We start from the raw sequence: 22,107 nt of genomic DNA, 5'->3' as shown, positions 1-22,107 counted from the left end.
AGCAACAAAAACTGTCTCTAACCAAAGACAAAGAAAGGTGTTTTGTTTTGTTTTGTTTTTGAAGGCTATAGGAGTACTTGCAAAACCAAAGGGAAGGTACAGCATGGAACTGGAAGGAACCAGGTGGCTTCAGGAGGTCCTATTAGCAGAGATTGCTTGACAGCCATGGCAGGGTGCTAGGGAAATGCATTTCATGATGAAAGGCATGAAATCCAGGTGATTAGTCTTTTGGTGACTGTATTAATAATTAAGACTCAAGGAAGGAATAGCCAATTGGCATATTTTGGGATATTCACACACATGTTAGCTAGGGGAGGGCAAGTACTTGAATTAATGACTGTTGAATTGGATCCAATGAGGAGGAAGAAATTCTCCAAAAGAGGGAGGAATGGGCACTGGGAAGCCAAAAACAATAATTCCCACTATCCCTCCTGCCTGAACCACTCATTTCCCTTGGATTCTGAGACAACTTATTCACTTGGTCTCCTCTCAGTCTACCTCCTCAGGCTGTTCTCTGCCTCCTTGTTTTTACAATGGGGCAAGGCACCCTAGAAGTTGACAGAGGCTTATCCTTCGTAAGATGGGAAAAGGATGGTTGTGAAAGGGGCAGTGTGTTCTTGAGACGATCTATTTTGCAGTCTGACAACTATTTGAAAACTTTTGGAGGGATAGGGTTGTGCGTTGTATGAAATATTCCCTGGCACCAGAATTAAGACCAAAAGCCCCAAAGTTGGGGGAAGGAGAGAGGGCCTCAGTAGTTCATCACTTGGCAAGGTCACCACCTGATGGTTACACTTCAGACTTTAAAGAAGTCAGACTCAGCACAAAAGAAATATGGAGTCTGTCAGACCCTGAAGAAAAGGTGGGAGGGATGGGATACATGGCATGTGTCTCTTGATGGCAAGTCTTTGCTAGGGTAAGATGAGTTTGAGGTATATTAAATTCCAATCACATAAGCTGGAATCTGAGTGTCTTTATGAGGATAGATGGTGTCAAACATTAGACATTCGGTCCATCAAGCCACTACCTGTATTGAGGAGACAGTGGGGAGTAATCCAGGGGAGCCAAAAAAAATGAGGAAGAGTAGAGGAGCAGAGGAGATAGAGGTGTGGGGAGAGAAAAGCAGAGCTACACAGAGGGGAAAACGTGTAAAATGCAAGACACCTCTCAGTCCACATGGCTAGGGCTATTTCAAATATAAAATCTGTATGACTTAATAGCTATGTGATTTTGGCCAAGCTACTTTAACTGGTTGAGTCTGTTCAATCTGTAAAATTGAACACGAATACCTCCCTCACAGGAGACTTCCAGTGTGCAGGTAACGTCTGTATCTTCACTTGGATAATAGTTACATTGAAAAAAAGAATCATAGAGCTTTAGATTTGTGCATTTTTCTGTATGTATGCTATACTATACTCCAATAAAAAAGCTTACAAAAAAAATTTCCCTTACAGGGTTGAAGATTCAATAAAATCATGTTTATAAGTCTAGCACAGTATCTGGCACATTAAAGCGCGTCCAGAGTCCACAGTCCGGATACAGGGACCACGAACTTACTACCGCTTGCAGCCCAGAGACCCGACCTCTTCCTTGTTACAGACAACTTTTATCGCGGCTGCTCTCCGAGCCTGTTTGCCAGACCAAGTAACGGAGCCAGTTTAGGTATATACTGGGAACCCCGCCAACCTGACTCTAAAAGACAGGAGCGAGAGTCGGTTCTGCGAACCCGGATGGAGTGGAGACACCAGAAGAACCTGCAATGTGACACCCAGTACCCTCCTCCCTCCAGCAGAAGGAGCTCCAGCAGCCTAGAGCGGCGTGGCTGTGGCGCGCGGTGCATTGTGGGCCAGCAGAGGCACTGACTGGCCCCGACGTTAGGGTCCCCCAAGTGGCCAGAGGCTCGCGCTTCACTCTGCCCCCACGTATTCCAAACCTGCGCAGTGAAGTGTGTCTAGACTCCAGCCAATCCAACCACCAGAGCTAGAGGTGGAGCTGGTGCAGGCTCCCAACTCTGGCTTCCAAACTCCAGCCCTTTACAGGGCGGGGTGGGGTCCACCACTGCGCGTGATGCTGAATGCCGGCCCTCTCCCCTCCTCCGGGAGGAGCTTCCTCCTCACCGCCAGACTTAAGCTAGATTCCTGCCTCCACCATCAGGCCAACCAACTTCCTTTGCAGCCCACCAGTTCCGGAAGCTGAGGCTTACTGTAACGTTGGCAAGGTGCAGAACCGAAGAGCGATCACACTGTTTTGTTCACGCTCTGTGATTGAACCGAGGTGAGTTTCCCCTGCTGCTGTTCCATCTTTCTCGCAGAGGAGATGGCCTTGATCTGTAATGAAACTACAGAGTTGTGTGCCTTCGGAATAGAGCGGAGAGCGCAGGCTCTGGAGGCAACCTGATTTGGTTTCGGATTTGAGCTCATTGTGATCTTGGAAAAGTTCTCAGTTTCTCTGGACCTCAGTTTACTCACGGATGAAATGAGTTCCTACATCGGAACTGTAGTGAGAATTGAGATAAAGCTTTTAAAACGCCCGTCAACTATTAGGTGCTCAGTAAATTTTAGTTGCCCTCTTTTGTTTATGTTAATTTATTTTTAAGAGAGAGAGAGAGAGAGCGCGCGAGCGCGCGCGCGCGAGCACGCAAGTGGGGGAGCGGGGGAGGAGCAGAGAGAGAGGGAGACAGAATCTGAAGCTGACTCCAGGCTCAGAGCTCTCTGCGTAGAGCCCAAGGCAGAGCTTGAACTCACACTCGGGAGGTCATGACCTGAGCCGAAGTTGGATGTTTAAACGACTGAGACACCCAGGCGCCCTTGCCCTCTTCTTTTTGAGCACCAACACGATTTTTCCAGGAGCTCCGGCCTTTCTTTGGAATTGCAGAGATACTTCCTGAAAGTGGGAGTAGTGGGCAAAATTAGCTAACTTAGGCACCTGCTTTGGGTTTGGGAAAGTTAGGGCTTTTCTGTCCTCAGACCTCTGTTACAGTGAGGCTGGAATCTGAACTGTCACCAGATAGAGTTACTATTAACTCTTCCTTTCAGCCTACTCATATCAGGCTGCAAGACCTTCCTAAAAGAGTCTTGAGGGTTCTGATCAGGCCTGTTAATTTCCCAAGATCTCAGTTTTCTTTTTTTTTTAATTAAAAAAAAATTTTTTTTAAATGTTTATTTATCATTGAGAGACAGAGAGAGACAGAGCATGAGCAGGGGAGGGGCAGAGAGAGGAGGAGACACAGAATCCGAAGCAGGCTCCGGGCTCCGGGCTCCGAGCCGTCAGCACAGAGCCCGACGCGGGGCTCGAACTCACAAACCGCGAGATCATGACCTGAGCTGAAGTCAGACGCTCAACTGACTGAGCCACCCAGGCGCCCCAAATCTCAGTTTTCTTATCTGTACGTGAGCAATCCCAGTATCATCCTGTATGAAGCCACTGGGAATTTTTTTTTTTTTTTCTGAAAATGGTAAAGTGCTTTGATGTCTTCCAGAGATGATTCTTCCCAGGTTACCCAACAAGTGAAAAAAGAAGGTGATGGGGGCACCTGGGTGACTCAGTTGGTTAAGCATGGGACTCTTGATTTCGGCTCAGGTCCTGATCTCAGTTTGTGGGTTGGAGCCCTATGGAGCCTGCTTGGGATTCTCTCTCCCTCTCTCTCTGTCACTCCTTGGCTTGCCTTGCACTCTCTCTCCCTCAAAATAAAGGAAGGAAGGAAGGAAGGAAGGAAGGAAGGAAGGAAGGAAGAAAGAAAGAAAGAAAGAAAGAAAGAAAGAAAAGTGATGAAGGCAGTGACTTCCTCAAATGGAAAGAAAGAAAGAAAGAAAGAAAGAAAGAAAGAAAGAAAGAAAGAAAAGTGATGAAGGCAGTGACTTCCTCAAATGCCCTGCAGCCCATTTGCCTTAGTGTGTGTGCTCACATGTGTTTCTACGTCTATGCATGGGGCAGGCACTCTAGGAGTAAGGGGTTCAGATAGATGACCTCTGACCTCAAGGTATCCCCTAGTTTGTGAGGGATCTCATATAAACAAACAACTGCAGCTATGTGCACAAGCTGTCAGTGCACAGGAGGAGCAAGTGCTAGCTGAAGGATGAGCAGTAATTAGCCAGACAAGGGTGGGACTTGGGGAAGCAAAGTGTGGCTGGAGTTAATAAGTGGTGGCTGGTTTTGCAAAGTCTGAAGCACGGAGTTTGGAATGAAGAGGTGGAAAAATGAGGAGGATGGGAGCCAGGTAATGAAATGTATTACTAAGGACTGTGGACTTTATCCTGAAGGTAAGCAAGAACTACTGGAAGAATTTGAGCCTTGGAATCACATGTTCAGATTTAGTGAATGGATTGTGGGGAGAGGGGCTGCACTGGAAGCAGAGAGATGGTGGTTCAGGTAGGGGTGGTTCGAGCTAGAGCAGTAGCAGTGGAGGCAGATATGGATGGACTGGAGAAAGACTTAAGAAATATATATTTTAGGGGCGCCTGGGTGGCTCAGTCGGTTAAGCGTCCGACTTCGGCTCAGGTCATGATCTCACAGTCCGTGAGTTCGAGCCCTGCGTCGGGCTTTGTGCTGATCGCTCAGAACCTGGAGCCTGTTTCAGATTCTGTGTCTCCCTCTCTCTCTGACCCTCCCCCATTCATGCTCTGTCTCTCTCTGTCTCAAAAATAAATAAACGTTAAAAAAAAAGAAATATATATTTTAAAATTCTTTTCACGTCAAGAGGTACATGAAGTGTTTGGCTCAGGTCATGATCTCATGGTTCATGAGTTCAAAGCATGCTGACAGCGCAGGCCTACTTAGGATTCTCTCTCCCTCTTTCTTTTCTCCTCCCCCCACTTATGCGCTCTCTCTTTCTCTGTCTCTCTCTTTCTCTCAAAATAAACTTAAGAAATATATATTTACCAGTATTAGTAGTGATGGGGTTTTGGAGTGGTGGGGGGTCTAGAGCCGACGTCCAAGAAAGAATTTTTGAGACTTCTTTGGTGCAAAAAAGGTGATTTTATTAAAGCACAGGGACAGGACCCATGGACTGAAAGAGCTGCCCTGGGGTTGTAAAGAGTCAATAATTATTTCCTATGGAGTTGGGGGGAGATAAAGGCAAAAGGGAGACCTCCAAAAGGACTTTCATATGCTAAAGAGGACTCTCAAGATACTGGAGGCCTTGCTATTACCAGGCTAAGGTGGTTTTCCCTTTAGTGAGGCATTAACATTATAGGAAGTTCCTGGAGAAATGTTTCACTCTGCCTATCTCAGGTATTCATCAATGGACTGCAGGTTATAAGGAAATTTAATTTTGGGGTGTTTGGGTGGCTCAGTCGGTTGAGCGTCCGACTTCAGCTCAGGTCATGATCTCGCGGTCCGTGAGTTTGAGCCCTGCGTAGGGCCCTGTGCTGACAGCTCAGAGCCTGGAGCCTGTTTCGGAATCTGTGTCTCCGTCTCTCTCTGACCCTCCCCCGTTCATGCTCTGTCTCTCTCGGTCTCAAAAAAATAAATAAGCATTAAAAAAAAATGTATAAGGAAATTTAACATTACCTACCATTTCCTTCTTGCCTTTGTTCCCCACATCAGAATGGAGGGGAAGGTGATGTTAGGGCTCCAGGAAACTGAATCTATAGGTTTCTGGAGATTAGGCTATTGGTAAGATTGCCTTTTTCTTATAATTTACTAAGACATTTGTAAACTGGTGGGGACTCAGGTCCTGCAAGACTGTGATCTCTATCAGTTAACCATTTGTTTTCCCCTTTTCCTTTGTTCTTGGGCAGCCAGGGGTGCCTGTGGAATGTCACACTTTTCCCACCTTGTTGGGGGGGGGCCGGTAGGTGGTGTTTGCTGTGTCCCAGCCAAATAGACCTAATCTAGGCCAATGTTACATATTTAAAGTAGTTTTCTGTGCTTGTTTCTTAGAAGTACAAGCAAGGGTATACTCCCCTACCAATCACCTGTCAAAACCCTAAAATGATAATAACTCAGAAATGCCAAATGAACTGAAATACTTTATTTAGATGGCTTTTCAAGACCCCATGTGATGAGGGAGCATAATGCAAGCTGAGGGCAAAGCACAAGCTATCGCGTGCGCGAACACACCACACACACACACACACACACACACACACACACACACACACGGTGGGATATGTGTAATATTCTTCAGGAGCTCCTGGCTGCCCAAGAACAAAGGAAAGGACAGAAAACAGATGGTTAAACTGTTCAATCTCCATCAGTTTACAAATGTCTTAGTAAATTACAAGAAAAAGGCAATCTTATCAATAGCCTAATCTCCAGAAACTGTAGACTCAGTTTCCTGGAGCCCCAATATCACCCCTTCGTAGTGATATGGGGAACAAAGGCAAGAAGGAAATCGCAGGTAAAATTAAAAAAAAAATTTTAACGTTTATTTATTTTTGAGACAGAGAGAGACAGAGCATGAACAGGGGAGGGGCAGAGAGAGAGGGAGACACAGAATCCGAAGCAAGCTCCAGGCTCTGAGCCATCAGCCCAGAGCCCGACGCAGGGCTCGAACTCACGGACCGCGAGATCGTGACCTGAGTTGAAGTCGGACGCTTAACCGACTGAGCCACCCAGGCACCCCCAGAATTTGCAGGTAAAATTAAATTTCCTTATAACCTGCTGCCCATTGACAAATACTTGAGGCAAATATTTCTCCATTTCTCCAGGAACTCCCTATGTCTTTTTTTTTTTTTTAACATTTTATTTATTTTTGAGACAGGGAGAGACAGAGCATGAACAGGGGAGGGTCAGAGAGAGGGAGACACAGAATCTGAAACAGGCTCCAGGCTCTGAGCTGGCAGCACAGAGCCCGACACGGGGCTTGAACTCACGGACCTGAGCCGAAGTCGGCCGCTTAACCGACTGAACCACCCAGGTGCCCCAACTCCCTATGTCTTAAAGTCATTGCTTTGCTAGAGGGAAAAACAGCCTTAACTTGACAAATAGCTAGGCCTTCAGTATTCTGAGAATCTTCTTTAGCATATGAAAATCTCTTTGAAAACTTCCCCTTGACTTGACCTCCTCCAACTCCTTAGTATATAAACAGTCACTCTTTACAACCCCAGTGCAGCTCTTTCTGCTTCAATAAAATCACCTTTTTGTACCAAAGACTTAGAAAATTCTTTCTTGGCTGTCAGCTCAGAACCTGCCCACCTCCCACCCCCGACTCCAAAACTTTATCAGATGGATTATACTGTGAACATGTTGTCTGATTTGCTTTAACAGTTGTTATCCAGGCCCTTGAGTCCCTTGTGAGAGAGAGTATACAGAAAGAAGAGCATGCATGGGTCAGGTACTGTGCAAAGTGCTTTAGATCTAGTTTCTCTTCCAAATGGGGGAAGGTGTGCTGAGATTCAGACTCAGATCTGTGCAACCCCAGGCCCTGAACTGATTCCTTTGTGCTCTGCTGTTGGATTTGATGAGTTCAGTTTTGGACATTTTGAGTCTTAGATACCTATAGGGCATACTGGTAGAGATATCTCCAGGGAGTTGAATGTACAGAACTAGGGTGGGCAGAATCAGTGCTTAAAGTGATAACTGAAGACATGAGCTTAACTAGGGAGTGAGAAGAGGATTGGGAACAGAACTCTCAGGGACACCAACATTTATGGGAAGTAAAGGAAAGGCCCATGCAGCCCAGGAACATTCATGTAAATACTGCTTCCTCTTTTTCCTGTGTTTTTGAGATCCCTGCATGCAAGCAGCAGCTATAGAGCCCTCCTCTGAGAAGAAACATAGGCACTGATTTAGGAATAATAAAACCTGAGTCCTTTAAAAAAAAAAAAAAAAGAGTGAGTAATCTCTGTACCCAGTGTGGGGCTTGAACTTAAAACCCCAGGATCAAGAGGTACATGCTCCACTGACTGAGCCAGCCAGGCACCACTAAAATCTGAGACCTGATACTACCTCTCCCTATGCAGACCCAGTTTTTCTCTCTTTCATGAGTAAAACCTTCTCAAATTAACGTGAGTGTTTCTGAGTGTTGCCAGAGGCCAAGCCAGGCAGTTTCTGACAACTTCAGAGCCTGTTAATTCAGGAGAAGGCTGGAAAGCCAATGCCTCAGGCAGAAGATGAGGAAGTCCAGAGCTGGCAGAGTATGACTTCCTGTCCTAGAGGAAAACATTTGTTCTTTGCAGAGACTCTTCTATTCCCTCCCTTGGAGCTCTTGTTCTTTGAAGCTCTTTGTTAGGTCTTCCTACTTGTATGAAGCCAACCCCCCCCCCCCCCAAGCCTCATTGTTTTGGGTTTTCAGTTTCAGCATCAAAAGAAAGAGAAACAAGCATCAGGTTTCTTCTTCCTTTTCGCCTTAGATCAGGCCTTTGTTCAAGGCTCTCAGTCTAAGTCCACGTGTAATTTCAGAGTTTTCCAGTGTGTGCTGGGAAATCCGGGAGAGACCAACGGTCACTTGTTTGGGGATCAAGCCCAGGAAACCAGCCACAGACCCTGGTGGCAACTGGCAGGCTAATTGCTCCTGTGAAGTCCAGACATGATTGCCTGATCCTCTGGCAAGTTTATATCCCTGGGAAGTTTGCTAGCACTCAAGTGATCTGTGGTTTGATGCCCAGATTGAACTTTTTGTTTTTGTTTTAGCAGAAACAGGTGGTCTCCATAACCAGGTTATGCTAGACTGTAAAGTTCTTGCAGGGGTGCCTGGGTGGCTCTGTCCATTAAGCATCTGACTTTGGCTCAGGTCATGATCTTCTGGTTCGTGAGTTCAAGCCCATGTCAGACTCTCTGCTCTCAATGCAGAGTCTGCTTTGGATCCTTTGTCCCCTCTCTCTCTGCCCCTCCCCTGCTCTCTTTCTTGCTCTCAAAAATAAACATTTATAAAAAAAAAAAAAAAATTCTTCCGGAGTCAGACGTATCAGGAAAGACAATTTTGATGTGTCAGTTATACTTAGAACTTGTCTTAGTTCTTGCTCTACCATAATATTCTGGATGTCTTTTCAGAACTTGGAAACAAAGGTTATATTTATAAAGGTATTGCTGGCAATGAAATCAATCCCAAGGGAGTGATATCTATAGTACTAATGAAATCAAGGGAAAAGGCTTCTACCTTATCCGCTCTAGGGTGAGCATTCTTTCTTTTTTCCCTTTCGCTTGGATAATTGCTATTCATCAAGACTTGACTTGGCATGCCCGGCTGGCTCAGTTGATAGAGCATGCGACTCTTGACTTTGGGGTTGTGGGTTTGAGCCCCACATTGGTGTAAAGAATACTTAAAAATAAAATAGTTTCTTTTAAACTTTTTTAATGTTTATTTATTTTTGAGAGAGAGAGGGAAAGAGATAGAGCATGAGTGGGGGAGAGGCAGAGAGAGAGGGAGACACAGAATCTGAAGCAGGTTCCAGGCTCTGAGCTGTCAGCACAGAGCCCGACGTGGGGCCCAAGCTCACAAATCATGAGATCATGACTTGAGCTGAAGTCAGATGCTCAACCAACTGAGCCACCCAGGCACCCCAAGAATACTTAAAAATAAAATCTTAAAAAAAAAAAAAAAAAAAAAAGACGACTCAAATATCCCCTCCATGAAGCCATCCTAGCAGGGTTACTCTTTTCTTATAGCACTTGAGCAGATTTTGCTCCTATCTTATACATTGTACTGATATCCTCAGTCCAGCCCCTACTAGCCCATAAACTCCAAGAGGGCAGGGGCTTTATTTGAATATGTATGTCTCTTAGATCTAGCACACGGCCAGGAATATTAAGCATTTGCTGCCTGAATGAGTATCCGTGGGTCATTTGGAGACTTCTGATTTTCATAGCTCTCCAAAGAAGGTTGTTCCAATCACCCACCTGTTTTGTTCAGTTGGAAATTTTCCTCTGTCTATAATTTACTGCTTTCTGCTGTGTCTAATTACCCATCCTGGAAACCCTTTTCCCCTTGACTCTTAGGAAAGTCCAACTTACTCTTAAAAGCCAATGTCAATATTCCCTGGTCCTTGCTCTGCAGACGTCATTTGCTTTTCTGTAGCACACTGTGATATGTGTCTACTGTGAGGCATAGCACAAGTATATTATGAATCTGTGTTTACCTCTCTTTTCTTGCCTTTTTCCATTGGCTCTTCCTTGAATGCTTGGCTCTGCCACTTCTTAGCTGTTGATTCAAGGCAAATAACTTCACCTCTCTGAGCTTGGTTTTTTTGTTTTTGTTTTTGTTTTTTTAAACAATGGTCTACTTCCCTTGTAATAACCCACTCAGGCCTCGTAACATGCTGATCAGACATCTTTGTGAGGGACTAGGAGAATCTGTAGTTTCTGACATCCTCCTGCGAATGTTCATTTCATCTTCAGAGAAGTGACCCATCCCTGACCTTGTTCTGTCACTTGGTCTCACTTTGTTTCATAATGGCTTTACCTGTCCTACACTGGTTTGAGACCTTATGTAGTCAAGGCTGGGTACTTCTGGGAGCCACCCACCTTTGTTTTTAGGTATTAGAACTGTCTAACATAGACCTTTAGCCTGGTAGAAGGAAGGCAGCTAAACTGATGGTCCGGTTAATATTTGTCCAGGAGCTCCTGACTTTGGTTGGTTCTAGTCACCCTGTCTTAGCTGCCCTCTGCTCACAGGCATGTATACACAACCACGTGTTTGTTCTCCTTTCGCCGCTGTGCTCCCTTTACCACCCATGTTTTACAGGAGTCTTGACAGGTGGGTGGCTGAAGCTCAAGCAGCACTGACCCCCACACCATTCTCTTCCCATCTGTGTTTCAGGGAGCATGGCGGCTTCCTGTGTCCTCCTGCACACTGGGCAGAAGATGCCCCTGATTGGACTGGGCACCTGGAAGAGCGATCCTGGCCAGGTGAGAGATGGAGGAAAAAGAGGAGGGCTTCTTGTGCCTCTGCCAGGGAAGAGGCAGTATTTGGGAGATGGTCCCAGCACTTTTCCCTAGCAGCCCCAACCCTATACTCCATTTCATGTAGGGATGAACCTGAAGGGCAGTGGGAAGAAACAAGAGAAGAGACCAGCAGTGAGCCCTTGGCTTCCTCAGCTGACTCAGAGGAAGGGCTGAGGGGCCCAGTAGGGCCGAGCGAATAGGAAGGAACTCTTTCCCTAATTGGATCTGCACTGAGTGCTGTGGCGGACATGGGATCCCTCTGTGCCTGGCCCTATGCTGACCCCTCATAATGCCACTTACCACCTTGCGCCGTGATCATGTCTCCCTCTCCTACACAGGGTTCCTTGAGGACTGGGCCACTCCCTAATGCCCAGTCCAGAGATAGACAACAGCAGGTGTCAGGATTTGAAGAATAACTATGTCAGCTGTGTAGACCAAGGGTTAGCAAACTTTTTCTTAAAGAACCAGATGGTTAATAATTTAGATTTTGCTGGATAAGTTGCAAGACGGAGGTGATTATGTATTCATGTAACCTTTTAAAGGTGTAAAAGTCATTCTTAGCACAAGGGCTGGAAAAAACAAAAGGCAGCTGTGAGCTGGAGTATAATAACCCCTGCTGTCAACTTTTCATCTTAGGGGAGCATGGGAATAGAGATCTGCTCCCACCTGGGGTGGGGCATCTTCCCAGGTCTTCTTCCTTGTTCTTTGGAAATCTGAATCAGGCTTTAGAGAAGTTTGGGGATTAAGTTTAAGAGGGACTCAGGCAGGGAGAACAGCCTCTTCTCTCAGGGATTTAGGCTGGTATTCGTTTTGTGTTCTGCCTCTTTTCCCTTTGCTTTCATTCCTGCAGTTGCCTAGAACCCTGGAGTCAGGGTCTTTGTGCTCTAGGCAGGCACTGACATAGCCCAGGACAAGTCCAGGAGCTACATAAAGGCAGGAGGTGGAAGTCAGAACTGGGCCAAAACTAGGGGTATGGGGCAGCAGGGGTGAGGGGAGTACATCTGGATAGTAAGAGCTATACCTAGATGGGGATCTTGAATGGCAAGGCCCTGACACTGTTGGTTTTGCTTCTGCTACCATGTTTCTAGTCTGTTTTTTAGCAAATTGACTGACCTGTCCTCCTACCTGGTGTCTGCTTTCTTCTTTCCTAACAGAGGGCTCTGAGCCCAGCCTCCATCTTACTTCTCTGCCTTCCTTAATTTTCTTCCACTCTCAGAGTTCTTCTGCTTCCCTGAACTCCCAGAGCTCACTTGATCTTCACGGCTCCATAAGCATTTCTCTGTGCGTTGGCGTACAAATTACTTACCTGTATATCATGTTTCTGTAACCAGCTCTTCAGGACTAGAGAACCTGTGTCCATGACCTATATTTCTGTTCTCTGTCAAAGGATACATCCACCTGCTGAGCATCTAACTGGGAATACAACGGTAGTTTTTTGCTGGGCTCGCATTGAGATTGCTTAGGTAGGAGGGAAACTTGGGGGTTATTGGGGTAGGCACAAAGGGGTTGGGGTCTCTGAAGAGGCTTCTGGTCCCCTCATCTAGAACCATCTTTCATCTTTTCACCCCTACTTTATGGATAACTGCAGTCATCCTGCCCCTCCCCCATCAGTGACCCTCAGGAGGGCAGTTTCTGGCCTAGGCCAGCAGAGCTGAAACCTCTGCTTCTCTCACCTGGCAGGTAAAGGCTGCTGTTAAGTACGCCCTGAGTGTAGGCTACCGCCACATTGACTGTGCTGCTATCTATGGCAATGAGACGGAGATTGGGGAGGCCTTGAAGGAGAATGTGGGACCTGGCAAGGTGAGGTCTGGGGCTACAGAGGGATGGGGTGAGAGAGCTCTGGACCTGGGGCACCTGGACAGAGGGGTCTGAAAGCACCTTCCTTCTAATCAGTTTCCCAGAGGTGAGGGTGGGTGACTGGGTGCCCAGGGCTCTTCTCACTATGGGCCCTGCCCCCTGTACCAGGTGGTGCCTCGAGAGGAGGTGTTTGTGACTTCCAAGCTATGGAACACTAAACACCACCCTGAGGATGTGGAGCCTGCCCTCCGGAAGACACTGGCTGACCTCCAGCTGGAGTATTTGGACCTGTACCTAATGCACTGGCCTTATGCCTTTGAGTGAGTCTTGCCAGGGTCTTTATCCAGGGAGTCGGGTGTTGTGGGAGTCAGGTTAGGAACTTATAAGGCACAGGAGCAGAGCAGGAGCAGAGCAGGAGAGGAACATTCCTCAGCTTGCTGTGGGAACTCAGCCTTTTATGCCACAGCAGCCAGAAGTTTAGCTACAGAAAAGGAGGGCAGCTTCGCATGGTGTGTACCCTAGGGGTGCGCGGGTGGTCCCTCCTGCCCCCTTAATTTATTCAAAAAACTACTAGCTTCTAAGCTAGACCTAGAGATTGCCGTAGAGAGTCAGCTCCAGCAGAGGGCGTGAAAGGAGCCTTACCATCAGCTCTGTGCACTGTAATGAAAGAAGATTGCAAGAGCATGCAACTCTCTGAGGGGGAAGAAGTTCAAGGAGATTTTCCAGAGGAGAAGAGGTACAATGTGTCTAGGAAGAAGAGGAGCAGAAATGGGCATTCTGTATAAAGTTAATGCCTGGGTCATGACCTTAAAGGGTTTCTTTAATAAGGTTTCTTATTCTTGGCTTTTTGCCCTTTCTGGGCTTAGTATGGGGACACAGAGTGGCTGGATGGGCAGGTAAGGTAGGAGGCCTACATTTGTGCCCACTCATGGGGAACTGTCTTTCACTTAGGCGAGGAGACAACCCTTTCCCTAAGAATGTTGATGGGACTATCCGCTATGATTCTACCCACTACAAGGAGACCTGGAAGGCTCTGGAGGCACTGGTGGATAAGGGGCTGGTACGGGCACTGGGCCTGTCCAACTTCAGCAGTCGGCAGATTGATGACGTGCTCAGTGTGGCGTCTGTGCGCCCAGCTGTCTTGCAGGTAAGTACAGCAAAGCAGATCTGTTGGTTTGGGGGTATATGTGTGTTCAAGAACATGAGTGAGCAGATGATGTGTCTATTTTATGGAGATGGTTAGCAAGTTTTCAGAAGTGTTAGTGTAAAATTCTATGCATAAAGAAGGGCACTAAGGGTGCCTGGGTAGCTCAGTCTGTTGAGTGTCTAACTCTTGATTTCAGCTCAGGTTGTGAGCCCAGGGTTATGGGATCAAGCCCTGCATTGAGTGCTATGCTGACAGCTCAGAGCCTGGAGCCTGCTTCAGATTCTGTGTCTCCCTCTCTCTCTCTGCCCTTCCCCTGTTCGAGCTTGTCTCTCTCAAAAATAAACATTTAAAAAAAACAACTTAAATTTTTTTTATTTTTTATTTTAGAGAGTGTGTGAGTTGGGAAGAGGGACAGAGGGAGAGAATCCCAAGCAGGCTCCAGGCTCAGTGTAGAGCCCGACACAGGGCTTGATCCCATGACCCTGAGATCACGACCAAAACCAAAATCAAGAGTCAGACACTCAACTGACTAAGCCACCCAGGTGCCCCAAAAAATAAAAACTTAAAGATAAAGGGCATTGAGTTAACTACACTGGAATTAAATTTCAAAAAAGCTAAAAAGGTCTGTTTGATTGAAACACAATGGAAATAAATATGAATAACGTACATACAAAGTAAGATTGAGGGTGCCTAGGTAGCTCAGTGGGTTAGGCATATGATTCTTGGTTTTAGCTCAGGTCTCGGCTCAGGTTGTGATCTCACGGTTAGGGAGTTTGAGCCCCACATAGGGCTCTGTGCTGACAGCGTGGAGCCTGCTTGGGATTTTCTCTCTCCCTCTATCTCAGCCCCTCCCCTGCTCTCTCTCTCAAATAAATAAACTTAAAAAAATATTAAAAATAGATAAAGTAAGTTTCTGTCAGTGAGAACAAGTACTATATATTGGTTCATATCAAATATAAGAATATTAGAAAACCAAAAATAAAGAAATGAAAGGCATTGAAGTGTGGGAATAGAATGAAATGGACAGTGGAAGATGGAGAGTGAGAAAAGTGATTTGAGGGGAAGTGGGGGGATCAGCAGTGCAAGGTTGGTCAAGATGTGTGGGTGGGGTTCTAAAATTTGGGTGTGGCCAACCTATAGTGATGGGTTTTTTCTTGATTCAGGTGGAATGCCACCCATACCTGTCTCAGAAGGAGCTGATTGCCCACTGCCAAGCACGTGGCCTGGAGGTGACTGCTTATAGTCCTCTGGGCTCCTCTGATCGTGCTTGGCGTGATCCTAATGAGCCTGTCCTACTGGAGGAGCCAGTGATCCTGGCACTGGCTGAAAAGTATGGCCGGTCTCCGGCTCAGATCCTGCTCAGGTGTGCGCAGTCTTGGAGAAAGGTGGGGGAGGGCACTGGATTGGGAGGCAAGTGTTGAGGGATGTGGTTGCTAATCTTGCCATGTATGTAATCTGGGGGAAGCTACTCTGAGGCATGTTCCCCATTCTAGTGAGGCTCAGAGAGTCCAGGAGTTTAGAGAACACTGCGTGGAAGACAAAACACTGCTTGTGAGTACTGACTCCTCTTCCTAATTCTATTTCAATCACCCACCTTAGGTGGCAGGTCCAGCGGAAAGTGATCTCCATCCCCAAGAGTATCACACCTTCACGTATCCTTCAGAACATCCAGGTACTTGGTGATGGGTCCTTTCTCTTTTAGACCATTGGGACACAGTCTGGCTCCGACTCTGCCTGGCAAGAAGGCAGTGTTCTGGAATCTCAACTTCCACACACAAAGCTGGCTTTCCTGACCTCCACTTTCCCTCCCCAGGTGTTTGACTTCACCTTTAGCCCAGAAGAGATGAAGCAGTTAGACACCCTGAATAAAAATTGGCGATACATTGTGCCCATGATCACTGTGAGTATATATCATGTGCTAAAGTTAGAGAATAAATGTAAGTTTTGCAGCAGGAGTCTGGCCCAAAACTGGCCTCAACCTCCCTGGTCAGAGGAGAGGCAGGATGTTGTTGGTAGGATTGCTTTTCCTGCACACAGTGGGCTTTTTTATTTTTATTAAGCTTGGGGAAGTAGTATGGCTTGGGAATAAAGCATATAGCCTGTGAGTCCCAGGCTATATGACCTTGTGACCTAGAACAAGTTATTTAACTTCTCCAAGCCTCAGTTTCCCAGTAAACTGAGACATAGCAAGTTCCCAGTTCTTGACACATAGCAAGTTCTCAGTAAATGGTATAAATAAGAGGAGCCTAGAAGGCATTCTCAACCTTGGTAGAGGGATTGAGGTTGGGTTGAAGCCTGTTACACATAGGGATATAAATAATTCCTTATCCCAGCTGAGACTGCAATCTCTTAGGGGCAGGGACAGGTATATAACAGACTATGGTTTGCTGGAGTGCTGACACTGGCATTGTCTGAGGTCCAGGTCCTGCCACTGCCATCTGTCATAGTGCTTACAGGTGACATTGTTTATGAAGATTCAGGGAAAAATGCCCTGTGTCTTTGGAATGTCAATTCCTGCTAATAGTCATCTGTCTGTCTCTCTTTCCAGGTGGATGGGAAGAGGGTCCCAAGAGATGCAGGGCACCCTCTGTATCCTTTTAATGATCCATACTGAGACCACCACTCTGTGGTTTCCTTTCCACCTCTCCAGCTACAAGGTCCTGCCACCCCCAGAAAGAAGGAGTTAATAAAAACCACTGGAACATCCATACTACTTGCTTGTCTTATTTGTCTGGTCAGACCCAAAATAAAAATGGTTTCCCTTAGGAATGCCAGACCTAGGAACCCTGGATTGCACCAGCCCCAAGCCCAGACTTCTTTTGGTTCTGGAGGAACAAGAATGTGGCTGAATTCCAGTTCTACTTTCTTGAATTAGGTACCTTGATGGAGTAGTGCCATCTACTGGCAGTTTGCAGCACTTACATGCTCCCCAGAGTGCCCAAAATTGGTTCTTGGCGTGCCATTATGGCAGTGCGATCCCGTGGTTTCGTGACACTGCTGGGCCTGGGTCTTGGGTTCCCACCCCACCACCCTGTTCAGCCCCTAGGTTTAGGACTGTGAAGAGGAAAACAAACAAACAAACATTCAGAAGTTTGAGATTTCCAGCTTATAATACCAAGAAAGGAGGGGATAGGGGCTTTGTCTCATAGACACTATAGTCAGTATGCATAGGCTACCTGAAGGAGGTCAAGTCAGTCCAAAAAACTTGTCAGTCTGCATGTATTTTATAGTCCCACCAGAAGCCACTGAGGTTTTTTGTTGTTGTTGTTGTTGTTTTAATGTATATTTATTTATTTTTGAGAGAGAGGGAGACAGAGAATCCCAAGCAGGCTCTGCACTGCCAGCTCAGAGCCTGACACAGGGCTCAATCCCACAAACTGTGAGATTATGACGTGAGCCGAAACCTAGAGTCAGGCACTTAACTTACTGAGTCACCCAGGTGCCCTAGCCACTGTGGTTTTAGGAGAGTTTGTTTTTTTTTTTAATTTTTTTTTTTTAATGTTTATGTATTTCTGAGGCAGAGAGAGACAGAGCATGAGTGGGGGAGGGTCAGAGAGAGAGGGAGACACAGAATCAGAAGCAGGCTCCAGGCTCTGAGCTGGCAGCACAGAACCCAACGCGGGGCTTGAACTCACAAACCATGAGATCATGACCTGAGCCGAAGTCGGTTGCTCAACCGACTGAGCCACCCAGGCGCCCCAGGAGAGTTTTTGAATAATTCCTCTAAAAAGTCACACAAAACATATTTTAGTTTTCCAGTGGAACCATTGCTCTTCATTCACATATTTATTGGGTACTTACATGAGTTAAGCACAATGTCAGACCCAGGGGACCAAGACACATAGGTCCTTACGGTTTAATGGAGGAGACAGACTTTAAGTAATTGCATAATTAGTTTAATTACACTTGGAAGAAGTGTTATGAAAAAACACAGAGTAAGGAGCCTGCTGATTTAATCAGTAGACATATGAAGGATGAATAGGGATTAATTAGTTAAAAGAGGTGAGCATGAGAACAGTATTCCATATAAGTTGAATAGCTTGTGGTAGGGGGGAGCCTTGAAACTAGAAGAAGCTGTTGGGAAAACCTAAAGAAGTCTTTTGTAATAAAAACTGAAAGTGAGTGGGGATGAAATGGCATGAAATAATGCTGAAATTAGGTAGGGCCTGGTGATGGAGGGCCTAGTTAAAGATTTTGCTTTTATCCTGAACGCAGCAGGAAGCCACACAGTTTGGAGCTGGAATAACTTGTCATGATATGTGTCTTAGCAACACAATGCTGATGCAGTGGAGAGAATGGATTAAACGGATAAAAAGTAGATGGAGGGAGCATGTTGGAAGTTAGTCGTTTTTTCTGGTCCTTTCTACCTGGAACAACCCATCCTTTAGCCCACTGTGCAGTTAACACCTCTTCCTTAAATGTCCAGTTTAGCTGTCACTTCCTCTGGGACCTCTTTCCTGACCTCCCCCTCCCCAGGTTGTTTGCTATATGATTCCATAGCTTCTGACTCATGATTCAAGTTTCTACAATTATGAAGTAGTTTGAGTATGAGGTGTATTAATTTGCTAGGCCTGTTGTAACAGTACCACAGAATGGGTGGCTTAAACAACAGAAATTTATTCCTCACACTTCTGGAAGTTACAAGTCCAAGATGAAGGTGTCAGGATTGCTTCCTTCTGAAGGTCATGAGGGAAGGATTTGTGCCAGGCCTTTTTCCTTGGCTTATAGATGGCCATCTCCCTGTGCCTTTACAACTTCTCTCTGTATACTTCTATGTCCAAATTTCTTCTCTCGCTCTCTTTTTTTTTTTTTTTGCCACAGAAAAAACCTAAGACTTTATTATTCCCATTCCAAAGGGCAGGTCTTCGAAGGATGAGGGAATTCCAACTGTGAGGAGGAGGTCCCTGCTTGCCTTCGATAAGTAGGTTCTGCCGGACCACAATGACCCAGTCCCACACAGGAACATCTTGGAGATGCAGTGGTTTTGTTGATTGGCTTGGACTTCTTATTCTTACCACTCTTGGGGACATCAGTCCACATCTCTCACATTCTCCAGCACCATGGTGCAATGCCTGTCAAAGGCCTTCCCAGGGCCCAGGGGCTTCTTGTTGCAGCAGTTGATGAACACTTGGGTGTTCTTGACTGGATGTGTGAGCACAGAGAGTGGACCCATGTTAAACTCTTCATCCTCCGACTTCTGTAGCTCCTCTGGGGTCATCTCACTCTTGAGCTTCTTTTATGTATGTATGTATGTATGTATGTATTTAATTTACATCCAAATTAGTTAGCATATAGTGCAACAATGATTTCAGGAGTAGACTCCTTAATGCCCCTTACCCATTTAGCCCATCCCCCCTCCCACAACCCCTCAGTAACCCCCTGTTTGTTCCACATTTAAGAGTCTCTTATGTTTTGTACACTTCCCTGTTTTTATATTATTTTGCTTTCCTTCCCTTGTGTTCATCTGTTCTGTGTCTTACAGTCCTCATATGAGTGAAGCCATATATTTGTTTTTCTCTGACTAATTTCGTTTAGCATAATACCCTCTAGTTCCATTCACGTAGTTGCAAGTGGCAAGATTTCATTCTTTTTGGTTGCCGAGTAATACTCCATTGTGTGTGTGTGTGTGTGTGTGTGTGTGTGTGTGTGTGTGTATCTTCTTTATCCATTCATCCATCGATGGACATTTGGGCTCTTTTCATACTTTGGCTATTGTTGATAGTGCTGCTATAAACATTGGGGTGCATGTACCCCTTTTAAACAGCATACCTGTATCCCTTGAATAAATACTTAGTAGTGCAATTGCTGGGTCGTAGGGTAGTTCTATTTATATCACTCGAGCTTCTTGAGGAGGCTCACGGTGGTAGTGGCTTCACTCCCAGGTCAGTCCAAATTTCTTCTTATAAGGACACTAGTCATGTTGGATTAGGACCCATCCTAATGACCTCATTTTAACTTAATTATCTCTTTAAAGACCCTGTCTCCAAATACAGCCACATTCTGAGGTACTGGGAGTTAGGAGTTAAGTATAGAAATTTGGAGAGGACACAATTCAGCCCATATGAGGAAGCAGAAGTTATTGAATATAACATGAAATTATTCACTAATAAACAAAACTGACTGATTAAAAATTTTTCCTGACTCAAACATCTCACCATACTTAACTTTAGAATTTCTCTGTTGACATCTTTGACTAATCACTGGATAATACAGTGCACATCCACTGCAAAGTGAAATTGCAAATCTTGCAAAAGATGTATTATTTGATGAAACAATGGAAGTGAAGCTGGAGAAATTTCATACAACATACCCAAAGCCATTGATAAGTGAGGATCTGATAGTTAACCAACAAAGAAAATCAAAGATGAGGACACTAGCCTTTGAAGGAAGATACTTAATATCAAAGTATTAAGGCTTTTTGGAAAACTATGAAGTCCTCAAGTATTTTTACAAAAATAATTCTTTTTATGATTATTGTTTTGAATAAAAAGAATTTCAAAATGAGACTTGCCTTTCTAAGACTACATTCCAGAAGAAAGGAAGAGAGTGCTCACCGGCTAATGGCTAGCACCACCACATTCTAGTTCTTACACCAAAAATTTTTTATACACCAGTACAATCTAACACCTCTCAGAAACTGCCTTGTAGTCTGCAAGGGAGAGTCCATCTCACAGGCAGGTAGGAAAAATTAGACCTTGTAACATTGTGTAGGGGAAGGAATGTGAACCTTGTAGTCAAAATGTTGATGAATCTAAAAAAGGATACTGGAGGGGTGCCTGAGTGGCTCAGTTAACAGTCTGTTCCACTCTTGATCTTGGCTCAGGTCATCTCACAGCTTGGCTCGTGATTTTGAGCCCCCGCATCTGTCTTTGTGCTGACAACACAGAGCCTGCTTGGGATTCTCTCCCTCTTTCTCTGCCCCTCCTGCTTGTGCTCTCTCAGAATAAATAAGTAAACATTAAAAAAAAAAAAAGATACTTGAAAAGGGGGACTGATAACATGCATTTGAAAGAGGTCACAGTATTCATGTAGGAAAATATCCATTAAGGAGTCCTGATATTTGTCCAAAGCATTAAAATATTGAAAATCTCTTTTTAGGGGTGCCTGGGTGGCTCAGTCGGTTGAGCATCCGACTTCGGCTCAGGTCATGATCTCACAGTTCGTGAGTTCGAGCCCCACGTCTGGCTCTGTGCTGACAGCTCGGAGCCTGGAGCCTACTTCAGATCCTGTGTCTCCCTCTCTCTCTGCCCCTAACCCACTCACATTCTGTCTCTGTCTCAAAAATAAAATAAACATCTAAAAAATTTATTAAAAAAAAATCTCTTTTTAAAAAAAACAATTTTTTTTAATTTATTTTTTGAGAGAGAGAGGGCGCATGAGAAACAGAATCTCATGCAGCCCCTGCACTGTCAGTGTGGAGTCCGAAGCAAGGCTCTAGCTCACTGGAAGCAGGGCTTGAGTTCATGAACCATAAGATCATAACTTGAGCCAAAGGTGTCCCTGAAAATCTTTTTATTGGTTGAGATGTTAACTGCTAGAATGTTCATGACAAGTTCTGTTGATTTTCCTCTTTATATTCCTTTCTGTGGATCGTCCATACTTCAACACCCGTATATTCATGAAACTATGTTTTCAAATTTATTAACATATAGTTATTCTTAATATGCTTATTTTTAAATTGTGTTTAAGTTTCTATAGTTATTTCTTCTGCATTTTCCTTTCTGCATTTGCTATCTATATATTTTTTCTGCACATATTTAATTTTTTTAAAAGAAGCAGTCTCTAGTTTTATTATTTTTCAATTTTTCTCTTGATTTCTGCCGTATCTTCCTTACGTCTTTTCCTCCTGAGATTTCTCTATTGCTTTTTTTAACTTCATAAATTGAATTATTAGGTCATTCTTTTTACTGTTTCCTGACAAAATTTTTTGAAAGCTAGAATTCATGTAAATGCAGCTTCATGTCCTATGAATTTTGACATATAGAGTGTTCATTATCACTCCATTCTAAGTATTTAACTTCCTTCGTGATTTAAAAAACATATTTTTAATGTTTGTTTTTGAGAGAGAGAGACAGAGAGAGAACACGCAAGTAGGGGGGGTCAGACAGAGAGGGAGACACAGAATCTGAAGCAGGCTTCAGGCTCTGAGCTATCAGCACAGACCCTGATGGGGGGCTTGGATTCACGGACCGCGAGATATGACCTGAGCCCAAGCTGGATGCTTAACCGACTGAGCCACCCAGGTGCCCTCCTTCATGATTTTTTAACCCAAGGGATATTTATAGTATATTATTTATGCTATATACAGTTGACCCTTGAACAACACAGAAGTTAGAGGC

The 22,107-nt window shown here is 45.1% G+C and overlaps 1 protein-coding gene and 1 pseudogene across 1 annotated transcript; one reads left to right on the top strand and one right to left on the bottom strand.

Moving 5' to 3' along the window:
• Positions 1–1,923: 1,923 nt before the first annotated feature.
• Positions 1,924–16,481, top strand: AKR1A1 (aldo-keto reductase family 1 member A1). Its single transcript, XM_047869503.1, has 9 exons — positions 1,924–2,274; positions 10,700–10,788; positions 12,505–12,624; positions 12,790–12,941; positions 13,573–13,768; positions 14,932–15,131; positions 15,368–15,440; positions 15,582–15,668; positions 16,317–16,481. Exons 2-9 carry the CDS (start codon positions 10,705–10,707, stop codon positions 16,380–16,382), a joined length of 978 nt encoding a protein of 325 aa, XP_047725459.1. The 5' UTR covers positions 1,924–2,274; positions 10,700–10,704; the 3' UTR covers positions 16,383–16,481.
• A 2,035-nt stretch (positions 16,482–18,516) lies between these two features.
• LOC125171763 (small nuclear ribonucleoprotein Sm D2-like) lies at positions 18,517–21,315 on the bottom strand (annotated as a pseudogene).
• Between the last annotated feature and the right edge of the window lie 792 nt (positions 21,316–22,107).

Source organism: Prionailurus viverrinus, chromosome C1, assembly GCF_022837055.1.
Source record: "Prionailurus viverrinus isolate Anna chromosome C1, UM_Priviv_1.0, whole genome shotgun sequence".
NCBI lineage: Eukaryota > Metazoa > Chordata > Mammalia > Carnivora > Felidae > Prionailurus > Prionailurus viverrinus.
Note: the sequence above shows the minus strand (reverse complement) of the source record. Positions and strands in the feature narration are given on the sequence as shown.